This window comes from Callorhinus ursinus, unplaced genomic scaffold (genome assembly GCF_003265705.2).
Source record: "Callorhinus ursinus isolate GAN/ISIS: 27379988/994484 unplaced genomic scaffold, GSC_fseal_2.0 scaffold28, whole genome shotgun sequence".
In the NCBI taxonomy this organism is placed as follows: Eukaryota; Metazoa; Chordata; class Mammalia; order Carnivora; family Otariidae; genus Callorhinus; species Callorhinus ursinus.
In genome coordinates, this window is record NW_027397090.1 from 21,546,761 (window position 1) to 21,563,834 (window position 17,074).

The 17,074-nt window shown below is 40.1% G+C and overlaps 1 protein-coding gene across 1 annotated transcript in view; it reads right to left on the bottom strand.

Annotated features, from left to right (window-relative positions):
* Positions 1 to 17,074, bottom strand: part of MFSD14B (major facilitator superfamily domain containing 14B) — a 70,764-nt gene that overhangs the window by 18,230 nt on the left and 35,460 nt on the right. Inside the window, exons 3-4 of the mRNA XM_025891742.2 lie at positions 11,849 to 11,911; positions 1,397 to 1,524 (exon numbers count right to left, since the gene is read on the bottom strand). Coding sequence (XP_025747527.1) covers positions 1,397 to 1,524; positions 11,849 to 11,911 — 191 coding nt within the window. The remainder of the gene's footprint in view (positions 1 to 1,396; positions 1,525 to 11,848; positions 11,912 to 17,074) is intronic.

Sequence of the window (17,074 nt, forward strand, 5' to 3'; positions counted from 1 at the left end):
ACTATTATTGTATTTAAAACTAAAACTTCAATCATATGCACAGGTGCTTTAAAAAAAAATCTAGTTAAGATACTACCAAACAAAATTCCACAGAACAAAAAGTAGGGTTTATCCTAGGACATAATGATATTTCACTATTAGAAAATCTATTAATATAATTCTTCATAGTAACATTTTTCTTAAGATTTTATTTATTTATTTATTTGACACAGAGAGAGACAGCGAGAGAGGGAACACAAGCAGGGGGAGTGGGAGAAGGGAGAAGGAGCCTTCCCGCAGAGCAGGGAGCCTGATGTGGGACTCGATCCCAGGACCCTGGGATCATGACCTGAGCCGAAGGCAGACGCTTAACGACTGAGCCACCCAGGTACCCCTTGTAACATAGTATTTTTCAATGCAAAAGCTACCTTAACACTCGAATGATGAAAAATCACAACATTCCCTTTATATACATGAGATGTTAGGTCCATTATCACTTTTACTTAGCATTATTCATTAATCAATATAAGCAAAAGCAACAGCATGAAAACTGGAAGGGAAGAGGCAAAATCATTTCAAAATCTGAAGGAAAACTATTTTAAGATATTGAGAGGACATTAAAAAAAAAAGCCCTCATTTATTTGAAAAGCATGACTTGTTCTTGGAAAGACTGAATACCAAAAAGTATTTGATAAAACATCTGGTAGAAAATAAAATGATCCACTATGGGTAACCAACATATTTACAATGTAACAAATATTGACACAAAATTATCAGATAATCAAATGATGATATTTTCACATGAGCCAAAAAAGAAATATTAATGTATTAAAACATACACAGACACACAAAAAAACCTTCCATTTTAAGGTGTGTTCTTCACACCTTAGGATGAGCATCTCAGCAACAGAAATTTTGGCCACATACCATCTTCTGGAACCAAGAAAAACAACTAAGGTACAGATCAGGTGCAAATTCCAAACCATCTTTGGTACTTGGTTATATGTTAAATATTCTCTCCCTATTTATCATGAAAAAATAAGATCAAATTCAAATTCATATTATGATTTAGACAGAACAGGCTCTTAGGCTCTATTGATGTAAACTCTTCATCCGGTACCCTAGAGCAGTGAGATGACAACACACCTGTAGACAACTGAGCCACAGGGGTGAACACAGGGACCGTCACCCCCTCCCAGGACCCAATCATTTAACTGACCTGATGGCAACTACAGCTGCCCTTAGAGACATCTTTAAACATCTTAGAACCCAAACTAGCTTTCAGTACTACCAAAAGAGATCAAATAAACATACAGCTATCGACCGCTTTGAAATGGTTAAGATATGCTCTGCAGATGTATTATTCACATGTGACCCAAAATAGGCAGTCATGATGGTATAGGGCCAAGCCACTCACCAAGGGCTGATCCTCATCAGTGGAATTGGGAAGCAGGTGAAGAACACAGTGCCAAGGAGAAAGGGTTTCCTCCCCCACACATCAGACAGAGCGCCTATGAGGGGGGCACTCAGAAAAGACAGCAGGCCCTGCAGAGGAAAGCAACAACAAAGTTCAAATTTACATCGTGGTCCCCCAATCACTTGTAATTTTTCCGTTCTAAATGCTCCAATTTCTTTTACTGGCCCCCAAAGAGAATAATTTGAAGCATTAAATACAAACTGTCATTTAAAAACATTCTAATGAAATAAGTCAAGCAGAGAAAGACAATTCTCATATGGTTTCACTCAGATGTGGAACATAAGGAATAGTGCAGAGGACCACAGGGGAAGGGAGGGAAAACTGAAGGGGGAGAAATCAGAGGGAGAGATGAACCATGAGAGACTGTGGACTCCGGGAAGTAATCTGACGGTTTCGAGGGGAGGGGGTTGGGGGTGATGGGTATTAAGGAGGGCACATGTTGTGATGAGCACTGGGTGTTCTATGCAACTACTGAATCACTGAACACTACATCAAACACTAATGATGTGGGCGCCTGGGTGGCTCAGTCAGTTAAGCGTCAGACCCTTGGTTGCAGCCTGTATCATGATTTTGGGATCGTGAGATTGAGCCCCGCATCAGGCTCTACGCTCTGAGCAGGGTCTACTTCAGATTTTCTTCCTCTTCCTCCCTTCTGCTCCTCCCCCTCACTCACACTTTCCTAAAATAATAATAAAAATTCTTTAAAACCATGCCATGGTCTCCACTGCGCAGTTTAAATTTTTCAGCGGGTACTTACGGGTAAAATAATGAGTTTCTGAACTTTGCTTTTATTAAAAAAATGGGTGGGGAAAACTGAGACAGAGGAGACGAGTAGGAAAATGTTGATAAATAATGAAACTGGGTGCTAAGTACATGGGTGTCCATTACATTTTCTACTGCCGTGTATCTGAAATTGCTCAGCATTGCACACCAACAGTACCTTCCAAGATCCGGCACCTAACACACATCCTATGCTTTGGCTACATGTAGAACTTAGCTTTCCGAGCACACTCTTCCTTTTGGCCAGCGGGCCTTTGCTGTGCCTGCGTACACCTCCCACACGTAGACTAGGTACACTACTAGTCCTTCTTCCCAACTCCGGGGTGAGCACTTCCTCCTCTCTCTCTTCTCTTAGCTACACGAACAGAATTCCTCACACTAGTTTTTGTGGGCTACGAAACAAACTCCTGCCCACTACATAGCTCTCTCTTCTACTGCGATTTCAACACTTGTTATTTGTCCATCTTCTCTATCCGATTCGAAATGGAGATTAAGGTCAGAGGGATGGTTTCTTCACATCTCTGGACCCTTGGTGCCTGGTAAGTAAGGGCTTTCAAAAGGTCTGGTGAACTGAACTTTTAAGAGGAAACCAAAGTCACACAGCAGGGAAGAGGGGGAACAGGAACAGGATTCCGATCTCCTATCAGCCACCAGTAAACCTAGAGCCCACCGCCTGGAGTCAGGCAAACTGAAGTAGGGGGAGGTACAAGGGAGACTTGACGGCAGGGTGAGAAGGAAAGCTGTTTAGTTCTTCTGAAATAAACTATTAATCCCTGCCCAGGAATCAAACCCTGTAATGTAATTTCTAAGCCACAGTGGATTTCCATTCAGCCTGTCCTTGTGTCAAGAAAGTAACAGATCAAGGATTAAATGATTTTCCCTTAACAAAGAGCCAAGTAACTGCAGACACATGAGACCCTGCACAGTACAAAGCTTCCCTTCACAGGGAACATATCAATCAGAGCAAGAGGGCACATGAGAAATGCGACATATAAGGTGATTTTAATTCAATTAAAGTTTGGAAAAGGGAATCTGCAAAGCTGGAGAAGGGTCAAAAAACAGTTGGTGCCAGAAACTTCAAGGAAAGAACGAAATGCGCAGGAGGGCTGGGCATGCAGCTTTGTTCTGAGGTAAAGGGAGAGAAGTAGGGAAGATGCACTAAAAGAAAGAAGAAACAAAAAGCAGATGAAAGTGAAATTGTTTTAATTAAAATATAAGTAAACAGACTTTTCCTTAATCTTAGAAGCAGTAGGGCCACTACAAATCCTGACTCCAAGAAAGCTCAGTGTGTTTTAAGTAATAGCAACAGTAACAGCTAGCATCCACCTACACCACGCACTTCCACGCCTTTCACATGCACGTCCTTACACTGAGGCAGGTTCCGTTAGGGTACGCAGCCAGCCCGAGGTTCAGAAGCAGCAGAGAGGCAGGATTCAGCTCAGATGTGAGGTGGCTCCAGAACCTGAGTCCTAACCCCTAAGCCCACAATTCAAACCAATTATTAAAACTAATCTGTTAATCTTTCAGGGCCTCTAACCTAAAGCACATAAAGTACTAGTCTTTTCTACTTGTGGGCACTCTTACATGCTTATTTTACAGATTTATCTATTTTAGAGAGAGGGGGCGGGAGGGGGAGAGAGAGAGAGAGAGAGAGTGCACAAGCAGGAGGGGGCAGAGAATCCCATGCAGACTCCATGCTGAGTGTGGAGCCTGATGCAGGGCTCTATCCCACAACTATGAGATCATGACCTGAGCTGAAAGCAAAAGCTGGATGCTTCACAGACTGTGCCACCCAGGTGCCCCACACCTGTTTTATTAAATGGATAAATTAGTCTGTCATGAAACGACTATGTAAAACTTATGAAGTCATTCTCAAGTAGGTTGTCTGATAATTTTATTTACAGATGAAAAGGATAATCTTTTTTTTTTTTTTAAGATTTTATTTGACAGAGAGAGAGCGAGAGTAGGAACACAAGCAGGGGGAGTGGGAGAGGGAGAAGCAGGCTCCCTGCGGAGCAGAGAGCCTGATGCGGGACTCGATCCCAGGACCCTGGGATCATGACCTGAGCCGAAGGCAGACGCTTAACGACTGAGCCACCCAGGCGCCCCTAAAAAGGATAATCTTTAAATTGTTGTGCAAATTAAGAATTATTCCGTGTGTGTGTATGTGTAGGGAAACCATTCTGTACTTACTAATACCAAAGAGTAGTTTGAGGGAATTTTAAAGATACCTTGTTTTTTAATTCTTAAAAACAGTGAACAAGAAGCGCCTAGGTCTGACTCTTGATTTCGGCTCAGGTCATGATCTCGGGGTCCTAAGATTGAGCCCCGCGCCAGGCTCCACACTCAGCAGGGAGTCTGCTTGAGATTCACTCTCTCCCTCCACCCCTCCCCCTGCTCCTGCACACTCTCTCAAATAAATCAACATTTTTTTTTAAAGATTTTATTTATTTATTCATGAGAGACAGAGGGAGAGAGAGAGAGAGAGAGAGAAGCAGAGGGAGAAGCAGGCTCCCAAGGAGCAGGGAGCCCGATGAGGGACTCGATCCCAGGACCCCGGGACCATGACCTGAGCCGAAGGCAGACACTTAACCATCTGAGCCACCCAGGCGCCCTCAAATAAATCAACATTAAAAAAAAAAAAAAATCAAAAGTTTCCATGTGTCCTTATGCTAAGCTACTATGCTAAGCACTGCTTGATGATTTAATTCATTTAAACAGCAGGATGAGACAGTTGAGCAGCAACTCCTGGGACTACAGAAATGACGTATTAAATACCCCTGGAAGAGCATCCTGGCAGAGGGTCTACCCCATTAGCTGGCCTGCTGGGTCTCCTACTTTCTCCCCTTTCCCAAGCCTTCACTGTGATGTCAAAGCTAGACAAGATTATCACTTTCCTGCTTTAGAGCCACCCTGTTCATACTATCACTCTAGGCATAAACCAACCTTGGACACATGGCCTGCTGAGTTTGGGATACTGATAAAGATGTCTAATTTTGTAATAAATATAAAACACAGCTGCTAAAGAAAAAAGTTTCAAGAAGTTACAAAGGCAGACACTGGGTCATCAGACCAACTGGTTTTAATGATGAAAATGATTACAGCCACTCCACCTGCTATTAACCAGCATCATAACTAGGCTTCATCTGCCAAGTCACACCATGGCATTTCAGTCTGGTGTTACATTTTGGACAAAGTGTAGCTAAAACTACTGTGATGGTGTCACCTTGGCTAGGGTAGAGTACCCAGTTATTTAATTGAGTGGGTGTGGGTGTTCCTGTGAAGGTATTTTGTTGCAGCTGGTTTTAAAGTAAAGGGTACTGCCCTCAATAATAAGGGGGGGGGAAGGCTCTTCCTATTAGTTGATGGCCTTAAGAGCAAAATCTGAGATTTCCAGAAGACAGAGTTCTGCCTTGGGACTGTAGCATCAACTCTTGCCTGAGTTCAGCCTGACCTACCTATTTCAGACTTGCTAGCCCCCAAATCATGTGAGTCCATTTCTTAAAATAAATCTTTTAATGTTATTAATCTCTTAATACTAATGAAAAGAACAAAAAACATTTACTAGTATTTATTTACACTGAAATTGAAAACCTTAAGAAAGCGTTTTATTTCCTTATAAAAAAAACTTACCAAGAGTCACCTGAACAGTGCTTGCCTTCCTACTAACATAGAACTTATAACATATGATGTGCAGTGGGTATCATCTGTGTACTGGCAAACTGTCAGACACCTTTCTAAATCTGATTCAACTTCCAACATTTTGTCCTTCGTGTTTTCAATGTCATGAAATACCATCTCTGAGAGTTCCTTCAAAGTGAAGCATTGAAGGACTTCCCCGGGGACATCTTTTTCATCACACTGCTCTCCTTTACTCTGGTTACCAGCTCATTTCTCCTGTACCTCTGCAGAGGTTCTATCTGAATCTCACTTCTAGCATGATCAGTAATTACTTCTTCACTGCACTTCCACCCTCGTTGGCCAGTTCCTTTTCAATGATTGATTTTTGTAAACTGTCGTGTGGGTTTATCACTGGAGACAGGGAGGCAACACAGCTACATGCTTAGCTGTCTGTGCACGAACTGAGATGTGCAGTGACCCGTCACCAGCAGACTCTGCAAGAAGTGACATCACTGGTCACTGAGCGTGATGTTCATCCGTGATGTATGCAGTGTTCTGTGGCTGAGCAGCTAGGAGCAGTTCGTACTTTACTCACAACTACTATACCACGGTGATGGAAATGTGAGCTGTTCTGCTGTATTTTTTAACTGAACTAGATATAACTGAAATTTGTGCATACTGGAATGTGCAAAAAGAGGGCTGCCTATACTTAATGTAGTTTTTAATGTCCGAGAGAAATTATGATGATATAATTAGCGATTGCTGACATAAAAAGAAAGATAAATTGTTACAGTCTCAGCGTAAGCTGGATCTTGACTATTTAAAAATGCATAGAAAAAGACTGGAAAGAAATAGTAAGTCAACAATATTTACTGAACACCTGTCATTTGCCAAGAACTGTTCTAGGCGCTGAGGACAGCAGTAAGCAAAGCAGACAAAAATTCATGTCTTTAAGAAGGTTCTAGTCTAAAAGAGAAAGGTTAAGAAGGACACACAGTAACAACATAAAGCAAAATACACAGCATGTCAGAGGTGAAATTATAATGCTTTTGGAGAAAAACAGAGAAGAGGGACTGAAGTGATGAGAACAGGTTACATTATTCAAGATAATAGTCAGTAAAGGCTTTACTAAAAAATGACATCTGGGTGGGTGAAAAGCTAAGGGTTACGGAGTGAGGTCAGTATCTGGGGGGAAAGCAATCAAGCAGAAAAAAAGAGAACCTGCAAAGCCCTCAGGTAAGCACAGGCTTGCTTGGAGCTAGGTCAGCAGGGAGTACAGAAGAGAACAGGGATGATGCCAGAGGAGAAAATGGAGTGGGGATGGGATTGGTTAAGAATGCCACAAGCTGGCTTATATTTTGTCAGGATCTCTACTGAAAGGAGACCAGGGAGTCTTTTCATTATAGATCTATTTTGAAGACACAACCACAGAATCTGCTGATGGAATGGTTTTGGGAAGAGAAAGGAGTTAACACTTACTCCAGGGATTTTGGTCTGAGTGAGGATGGCATGACCAGTAACTGAAATAAGTATGGCCTGGGAGCAGGTCAGGCTAGAGGGGAAGATCAGGAATTAGTTTTGGCATGTTAACTTTGAGATGCTTATCAGACCGGGAAATAGAGGTGTCACAATAAGGCAACTGGGTATATAAGTCTGGAGTTCTGGATGAAGGTCTAGGAAGATATCTGAGAGCTGGAAGTGGTAAGTCTGATAATGTCATCCAGGGAGCGAGTGCAGAGGTAGAAGAAACTGTTGTCCAAGGCTTCAGTCATTCATATCTCAGAAGTCTAGGGGATGAGGAACACATATGACTTGCCAGAGAGAGGGTTAGGAAAGATGTTACTTTGAAAACAAAATTAAAACAATCAAGTTATTATGATCCAGCAATTCTGGTACCCCTCGGTGTATTCTCAGGGCAAAGTGAAAACACAGGGCCCCATGAAAATTTGTACACAAATGTAATGTTCACAGCAGTATCATTACTCAGGCCAAGAAGTGGAAGAAATACAAATGTCCATCACTAATGAACAGATGAACTGTGTATGTTCACACAACAGATATTATTTGGCCATAAAAAAATGAAGTACTAATATGTGCTGCAACACAGGTGGGCCTGGATGATATCAGGGAAGTGAAGGACAGTCACAAAAGACTGTTTTATAGTATGATTCCATTTGATTGTTTGTTTTTAAGTGTTTTAAGATTTTATTTATTTGAGAGAGAGAGAAAGCACGCAGAGGCAGGAAGGACAAGCAGACTCCATGCTGAGCGTGGAGCCCAGCGCGAGGCTTATATCATGACGCTGAGATCATGACCTGAGCCAAAACCAAGGTTGGACTCTGAACCAGCAGACACCCAGGCGTCCCAGTATGACTCCACTTATATGAAATGTCCAGAACAGGCCAATCTATAGAAGCAGAAAAGTAGATCTGTGCTGATGGCTGTACAAGTCTGTAAACACGCTGAACCCATGGAACGTACACTTTTACTGGGTGACTTTCATGGTGTGTGAATTTCATCTGAATATAGCTGCCAGAGGAAAAAACCTGAAACTGGAGAATACACAGATTTGTTTCCTCTTGTATCTTTTATGGGTGCTCACCCCAAATATGAACTTTCTCACCCATGCATTACAACAGTAAACTTACAAAGTACAAGTAACTGTGGAAAATCTACAAAGAACGAACATAAAGAAGAAAACTGCGAATCATCCATAAATCCATATGCTTTCATGCTTCAGGTGACTCCGTTTTAATCACGTTTCCCCCTACTTACACACATGTATTTTGGTAAAAACAAAACAAAAGCCATACTCTAGTTTTACAACCTTTTTGGCTCACACATTATGTAGTATTCTTCAAAAATGTGTTCTTCATGTACCCGTATTACATCATATGGCTGTGCCACAAAGTACTTCTAATTTTAAGGCATTTTAATTGCTTCCATGTTTACTATTACAAACAGCCCTTTACCTGAATCTCTTAATAACTATTTGATTAGAACAATTTTCTAGAAACAGAATTGCTTTGTTAAAATAAGTGAATATTTTGAGGTTCTTTTTTTTTTTTTTTAAGATTTTTATTTATTTGACAGAGACAGACAGCGAGAGAGGGAACACAAGCAGGGGGAGTGGGAGAGGGAGAAGCAGGCTTCCCGCTGAGCAAGTAGCCCAATGTGGGGCTAGATTCCAGGACCCTGGGATCATGAGCTGAGCTGAAGGCAGACGCCTCATGACTGAGCCACCCAGGTGCCCCTGCTTTGAGGTTCTTTAAACACTGCCTTCTAGGAAAGCTATACCAATTTATCCTCCATCAACCATGTATGGGGACCCAATTTACCACAAAATAAACTAGTTATTGTCAGTTTAAACTTTTCTACCAATGTCTATGTGAAAATATAATCTCGGGGCGCCAGGGTGGCTCAATCAGTTAAGCAGCTGCCTTTGGCTCAGGTCATGATCCCATGGTTCTGGGACTGAGCCCCCATCAGGCTCCTTGTTCAGCAGGGAGCCTGCTTCTCCCCTACCTGACGTTTCCCCTGCTTGTGCTTGCCCTCTGTCTCTCTCTCTCTCTGTCAAATAAATAAAATCTTAAAAAAAGAAAATATAATCTCATTTCATTTGGGATTCATTGCTTCCTAGTGATAAACCTATTTCTACACTGACATCTTTTGTACACTGACATCTTTTGTAAACTGCTAGCTTACGTCCTTCCTTCCCCTTCTGGGATATCAATCATTTTCATAACATTTTACTTTGAGAGCACTTTTATGTATTCCTCCTTCTATTTCACATGCTGCAAAGAACATTTTGTCACTTGTCTTAATTTTTATCATGGTGGTTTTGACTTACCAAAGTTAAAATACTGATGTAAATGCCTCAATCTTTTCCTTTATAAATTCTTTTCCTAAGAAAAGAAAATCTTTTCCCAAACTGGTAAGAAAATGGTCACCAAGATTTCCTTCTAATAGTTTTTGCTTTTTACATATTTCTCCTTGCAACATTTTAGTCAGCATATGAAGATATTGTGCTAATAGGGTTACATATACTAGTTCATTTAACCTGTAATAATCACCCTGGTTAGAAAGATCTTTTATTTATTTATTTTTAAAGATTTTGTTTATTTGAGAGAGCGAGCGAGCGAGCTCAAGGGGAGGGTGAGAAGGAGAGAGACTCTCAAGCAGACTCCTCACTAAGTGTGGAGACCAACACGGGGCTTGATCCCACGATCTCTGTGACTTCCGTAACAAAGGTCATAGGTGCTGAACAGAGATTTAAAGCTAATGCAATTTGAAGTCCCATTCACTTCACTGTGCTCACACACACATTAAGCTATCTTAACAGAGCTACACTTTGCTGTAGGTGCTGTCATTTTATCCCTACCCCTGACACAATAACCTATCAGTACAGGACAGAAGTCCTTATTAAAGCTCAATGAGCTAAAGTTTGTATATACTGAAGTGGAATAAGCCACTGTCCAAGCCCCTGAATCAATCCAAATACCTTGTGTTTTACATTTTTTTTAGAGTAACAGTGTAGGTGTCTCTAGGTCAAAGTGTAGCACACCGCTCGGCTTCAGAGTACAGATCTAGCTGGTTCTATTTTGCAAAACCAGACTAAAACACATTTTATTAGCTAGTCCACAAGATAAAAAGGTCTATGGAATAACTTCCCCAAGAATCTACTGTAAGGATAAATTTATGTTATATTTTTATCAATGCTTTCTCTCACTTATTTTTTCTTTTTTATCTATGCTGATCACAAACAGGTGCTTAAATGACCACATGCCAGATTCTTGATCATATTCCTCTTCTCAATGAGTACTAAAAACTTCTTGCTTCAACCTTTATTTAAAATGCCATTTTAGGGGTACCTGGGTGGCTCAGTCAGTTGAGTGTCCGACTTGACTTTGCTCAGGTCATGATCTCAGGGTAGTGAGATCGAGCCCACATCAGTCTGCTGGAAATTCTCTCTCTCTCTCCCTCTGCCCCTCCCCCTGCTCATGCTCGCTAAAATAAATAAATCTTAAAAAAAATAAAAAATAGGGGCACCTGGGTGGCTCAGTTGGTTGGGCGACTGCCTGTGGCTCAGGTCATGATCCTGGAGTCCCAGGATCGAGTCCCGCATTAGGCTCCCTCCTCGGCGGGGAGTCTGCTTCTCCCTCTGACCCTCTCATGCTCTCTCTCTCCCTCTCTCATTCTCTCTCTCTCTCCCTCTGTCATTCTCTCTCAAATAAATAAAATCTTTAAATAAAAAAAATAAAATAAAAATAAAAAAGTAAAAAATAAAATGCCATTATTGTAAGCATACTCAAATTCTTTTTGAAACTAGGAAAAGAATAAATAGCATTCATTACAAATAATGCTGCTCCCAGCTGTAAATTCAGCAAATTACTACGATATAATTTTGTGTGCTCCTCAACTCACAGATCAATACCATCCAAGCTGGGAGGGACACACAGGACACTATTCCCATAGACTGACTATACTGTGAAGTGGGACTGGAACATAACATTCTAATCTTTCATAAGCTTTTCTGATAAATATCACATTAAAATTTAAACAATGAATTAAGGCTAATTAATTACATGGTCGAGGACTCAGTTGTGACTAGAACACAAACTTTGACAAAAGACGACTATATAGCTGATGAAATCTTGATGCTGTCTTCTTCCTCAATATCAAAGTCAATCTCAAAAGCAGACAAGAATATGATAGACAGGGCAATTTAAAGCCTCACATAATTAAACACTTTATAAACTGTTGTACACATGTTAATAAAAATGAAGTACTGCTTTTACCAGTAAACCATTCTATGCCTTATGGGCTTGGGTTATGTTTCATTTTGACATTAATAATCTAGGTAGAAGTTTAGATTTAGGTTCCAGAACAAATAGTGATTATTTCCCTACTTCTCACTTAAACTTCCAGAGTTAAACTACTAAAGGATTCCTGCCTTTGGTTCCCTGTGAACCACACAAAAACTGTTCTTACCTTTACACCTTGAATGAGACCATTCATGAGGAATGTGTGTTGAGGGAATGTTTCATGTAGAACCTACAAAAAGCAAACAAACATCAAGAGAAATTCAAAAACAAATTAAAGAGAAAGACTTTGCTTCTGTTAATGTTAGGTTAGGTAAGTAAGATGAAACCTGGACTGAAAACATTTTAAGTATCAGCGAAATATGTAAAATATCCTTAAAGTATGAAAAGGTAAAAAATAATGAGGCAGAAATCTAAATAAAGCAAGAACCTACACAGGAGCACTCAGGTGCTTTTCTTACAAAAGCATTTGCAGCAAACACAAACTGTTAATGGGCCCCCTTCACCACCAACAATTTTAAGCAGGTGCCACAAAAGGTTATATAAGCTCAAGTATGAACCTGCAGCCCAGCTTCATGTGACCTAGGTAGTCCAGGAAACTTCAAGCCTTCAATTTGAATCACAGTGATTCCAGACTGGTAGCACCTCTGGATATCTAACAGAAAAAATCTAAAATCAATCCTGAAAAGGCATCATCTAGGTTTCAAATCAACCATATATTTTTTTTCAAATATAATGACCAGGACACAATTAAAGGTAATCAGATACAAAATGAAATATGACACCATGAGCAAGAAAGAGCAACAAAGAATATGTATATAATAGAAACAGACTCTCAACAACTTCACATTCTGGAATTACTTAACAGAAATAATGTAAAAAGAGTATGCTTGGGGTACCTTGGCAGCTCAGTTAGTTAAGCATCTGACTTTGGCTCAGGTCATGATCTTGGGGTCCTGGGATCAAGCCCTGTGTCGGGCTCCTCATTCAGCAGGGAGTCTGCTTGACTCTCTCTCTCTGTGCCCCTTTGCCCACTGGTACGTGCATGCTCTCTTTCTCTCAAATAAATAAAATCTTTAAAAAATATGCTTACTATGTTCCAAGACATAGAAAATAAGCTTGAAATTTTTGAACTAGAAGCTGTAAGAAAGTCCACAGATTTTAAAAAGAAAAGAAATTCCAAAACAGAAAAATGTATTGACTTAAGTTAGGAACTCACTCAATGGAGATATCTGATAAGATTAGACATGACTGAGAATTACTGAACCCAAAAGTAGGTCAACAGAAACTATCCAGAATGCAATATGGAGAGACAAAAAGACAAAAAACAAAAGAGAAAGTAAAAGACACAGAGGATCCTATAAGAAAATATGACACAACTTCAATTAAACTTGTCTTGTTTATGAGGCAGACACAAAATTTCAGGAGCCAATGGCTGAGAATGTACTAGAACCAATGACAGACATCAGGGCAGAGATTAAAGCAGCATAATAAATTTTAAGCAATATAAAAAGAAATCCAAACTCACAATCAGAAAACCAAACCAAACCAAAACAAACCAAAAAAACTTAAAAGCAGCAAGAGAAATACAGACTGGCTTTAAATGAGCAGCAGTTAAGATGTCTTCGTAAGAGTAACAATGGAGCCCAGACAAGAAGCATGCCATCCTATCATCAACATAACGAGGAAAGGAAGACAAATGCCCACCTATAATTCTGTACCTGGTTAAAATGTGTTTTGAGCACAATTTTTAACCTAGCAAAAACTTACAGTAGTGAGTCTACTAACTTATGGACTCCACCTAATGAGATACAAAAAAATGTACTTCCAGTAGAAGGAAAATAATCTAGACTAAGATGTGAGATGCAACATGAAATAAACAGCAAAGAAAATGGTCAATATAAATGAACAGTGATGCACCCAACAAAATGATGTGTCCTGGAGGTTTTATTTTTATTTTTTTAATTTATTTTTATTTTTATTTTTATTTTTTTTAAAGATTTTATTTATTTATTTGAGAGAGAGAGAGAGATAGAGAGCACGAGAGGGAAGAGGGTCAGAGGGAGAAGCAGACCCCCCTGCCGAGCAGGGAGCCCGACGTGGGACTCGATCCCGGGACTCCGGGATCATGACCTGAGCCGAAGGCAGTCGCCTAACCAACTGAGCCACCCAGGCGCCCTGGAGGTTTTATTTTTAATTGTGTGGAATTAGAAGACTTAATGACATTAGAATAAACGAGGTAACTAAATGAAGTGTTTACATTCCTTCACCTCACTCGTGCTGACACTGCTGTCCTGGATGAGGGTGAAGATATTGACATTAGACTTCAGTAAGTTTGCATGGAATGCTATGAAAGTAAAATGCATTCACAGAAATCATTTCCAACCTTTCCCTTAACAAGATTATTCTTAAGTTTAGAAAAGGTCTGTCATCTCAGCTAGCGGCATTTGAACTCTACCTATTTATAATGGAAAAATAAGAAAGTAGATAAGGGACAGCAAATATCACGTTAAAAATCTTTAGAGTTCTCAGAAAATTCTCAAAAATAACACACTTCATAGGATACAGAGATATAAAACTTTTCTTTAAAGAAAATGGAATGCAAATCACTATCAGAACTACTTAACAGTTTCACTTGTTACATGCATCATATGGTGAAACAGAAAACACAGGAAAGTCAGTATATTTTTAAAAATGTTTCTCTAATCCTGGGTGTGCCACTGGGTGTGGGTATCTACTGTCTCACAACCCTCTGTTCTCCCCTTACATATTCTGTCAAACTGAGGCTGAGAGCATACAGACATTTCTCAGACTCCCTGTGTGTACAGGCTTTCTCACAGTTTCTGCTGGGGGAAACAGAAGGTGGAGAAGTGCCTGTGAATACTACACCAACCCCAGGGCTGCCTGTTTGCTGTCAAAGGGGCACCGGCACCGATCCTCCACTGCCTCCGGCTCTGTCCTCTGACCTCCCCTAAAACAACTCTACCCTCAAAACGACCCAAACATGCATTCACTTGTGCAGGTGATGCAATCCAGAAACAGGAGACAACCACTTAAGTTTGGCAAAACCATCTGCATGTATAAGCAATGGAGTATGCATTTACTGGGCTGTACATTAAACTGAAGAGATCTAATGGGATGCCTGGCTATGTGAGGGACCATTTCTGGGCAACAGTGCCACGATGCAGGAAGTTCCTCTAAGAATTTTCGATCTGTACTTTTCAAAATTCTTCTTCATTTTCCTAGTGGGGGAGGGAGTGGAGAAGAAAGCAGTTAAATCTTATTGGATAAATAAGTCAATAAAAAAAAGCCAAGTCTTCATAAAATAAAGCAGCTGTAAACAAAACCGCAATATTCTACCCATTTTATGATAAATTAAAAAAAATTAAATACAGTATATAATTTAACCTAACGATAAAAAGTTTATTAAACATTTCTGATAGAAATCTAAGCTTTCATTTTTAACATCTTCCTATATAAAATAAAACTTAAGGAAGATATTGCCTTTATTCTTCAGGACTATTGTAAGCATTAAATATAATGGTATTTCCTTTTTTTAAAAAAAATTATTTATTTATTTGGCAGAAAGAGAGAGAACACAAACAGGGGAAGCAGCAGAGGGAGAAGCAGATTCCCCACTGAGCAAGGAGCCTGATGTGGGGCTCGATCCCAGGGCCCCGGAATCATGACCTGAGCTGAAGGCAGACGCTTAACCGACTGAGCCGCCCAGGCGCCCCTGTAATAGTATTTCCTAATAACTGAAAGTTTAGAGAGTTGAACTGACTTCTAGTACAATGAAGCTAATAACCGCGTATGTATGTTTATATGCTTACACATTACACACACACACACAGCTCTATTTCTGTTACTTCTACCTAAAACTCCACTGATGGGAAACTAAATTTAAAGTGTTCTTGAGAAGCTAAGAATAGTGAGGGACTTCTGGATGATACACAGCAGACAGGAAACCCTGAAAGAGTTGAAGCAACAATAACATGTGAAGGTGGGGTAAAAAAAAGATCTTTGAAAACGTAAATTTCCCAGAGTCCAGGAAAAAAAACTAAAACAAAAAAAAAAAACAAGATTCAGCACTGGAGGAGGAAAAACATCCATAGTTGAAGAGGTTTTTAAACGGTTATAAAATGAGCTGCTGGTATCTTGCTCTCAAGGCTGCTGACCTCCGTATCTGTGCCCAACATAAGGATCAGACAGCATAGTTCTCTGAACTGACATTACTAAATGGGATACCTGCAGAACCAAATGGGTAGGATTAAAAAATGGTAATGCCCCAGGTTCCTTATGTTTGCCAGGAGTAGCATAAAGCCCTACAATCACACAATAAACTAATTCGTCATTATAGAGGGATCTCTGAACAACCACACTGTCATAAATCAAGAGCTCCTACAAGCAGTGCTTGCATTCAATTCTGAGGAACAGGCCTGTCCACCGGGGCAGTACTCCAACTACCAGAGGTGTCTAGGGCACAGGTGGCAAATTGGCAAGCTGATACTCTTTCTGACTTGTATTTGTGTTTTTCAAAGTGTGATAATTGTCACTGTGTAAATTTTAGGAAAAATCATACTCCATATGATTTTCTAGCATGTCACAGGAACTCAGAAGATTTCAAAACATGGGGCTTCAACTGCCACATCACTGATTAGCTGAGTAAGCAGACAGTGGCTGCTGCAGCTGAAGGAGCATGTATTCCAACTACAACATTCCAACACCACTTCTGACATTTACATTACTTGCCTAGCCCCAGAAGACATTTGTTTTCACCATCTCTGATCTACCCCTCATTTGTAAATATAAGCATGTATAAAATTCAGTAACAAATCTGAAAATACTGAAAGGCACAAAAAGAACACAAACAGAAAAAGATAATCTGCCTCACTGCCAAATAACCAAATTATGGTAGGAAACAGAAGAAAGTTTTAAAATAAGTAAGTGCCGGGCGCCTGGGTGGCTCAGTCATTAAGCGTCTGCCTTGGGCTCAGGTCATGATCCCGGAGTCCTGGGATCAAGTCCCACATTGGGCTCCCTGCTCAGGAGGAAGCCTGCTTCTCCCTCTCCCACTCCCCCTGCTTGTGTTCCTGTTTTCGCTCTCTCTCTGTCAAATAAATAAATATAATCTTAAAAAAATTTTTTTTTAATAAAATAAAATAAGTGTCCTCCAAGTCATCCAAAAAATGCTATGCACATTAAAAACAATGTGCTGCACAGGGACCTGCACCAAAGCAAAACAAGTAAAAAAAAGTCTTCAAGAACTGATTATAGGAGAAAGCACAGAAATACAGAAAAGGAAGAACATCAGAATGGATAAGTATCAGGGTAAATACTGACTGTATAAAATAATACAATGTACTGTAGTGTTTAAAAAAATACAGAATTTAGC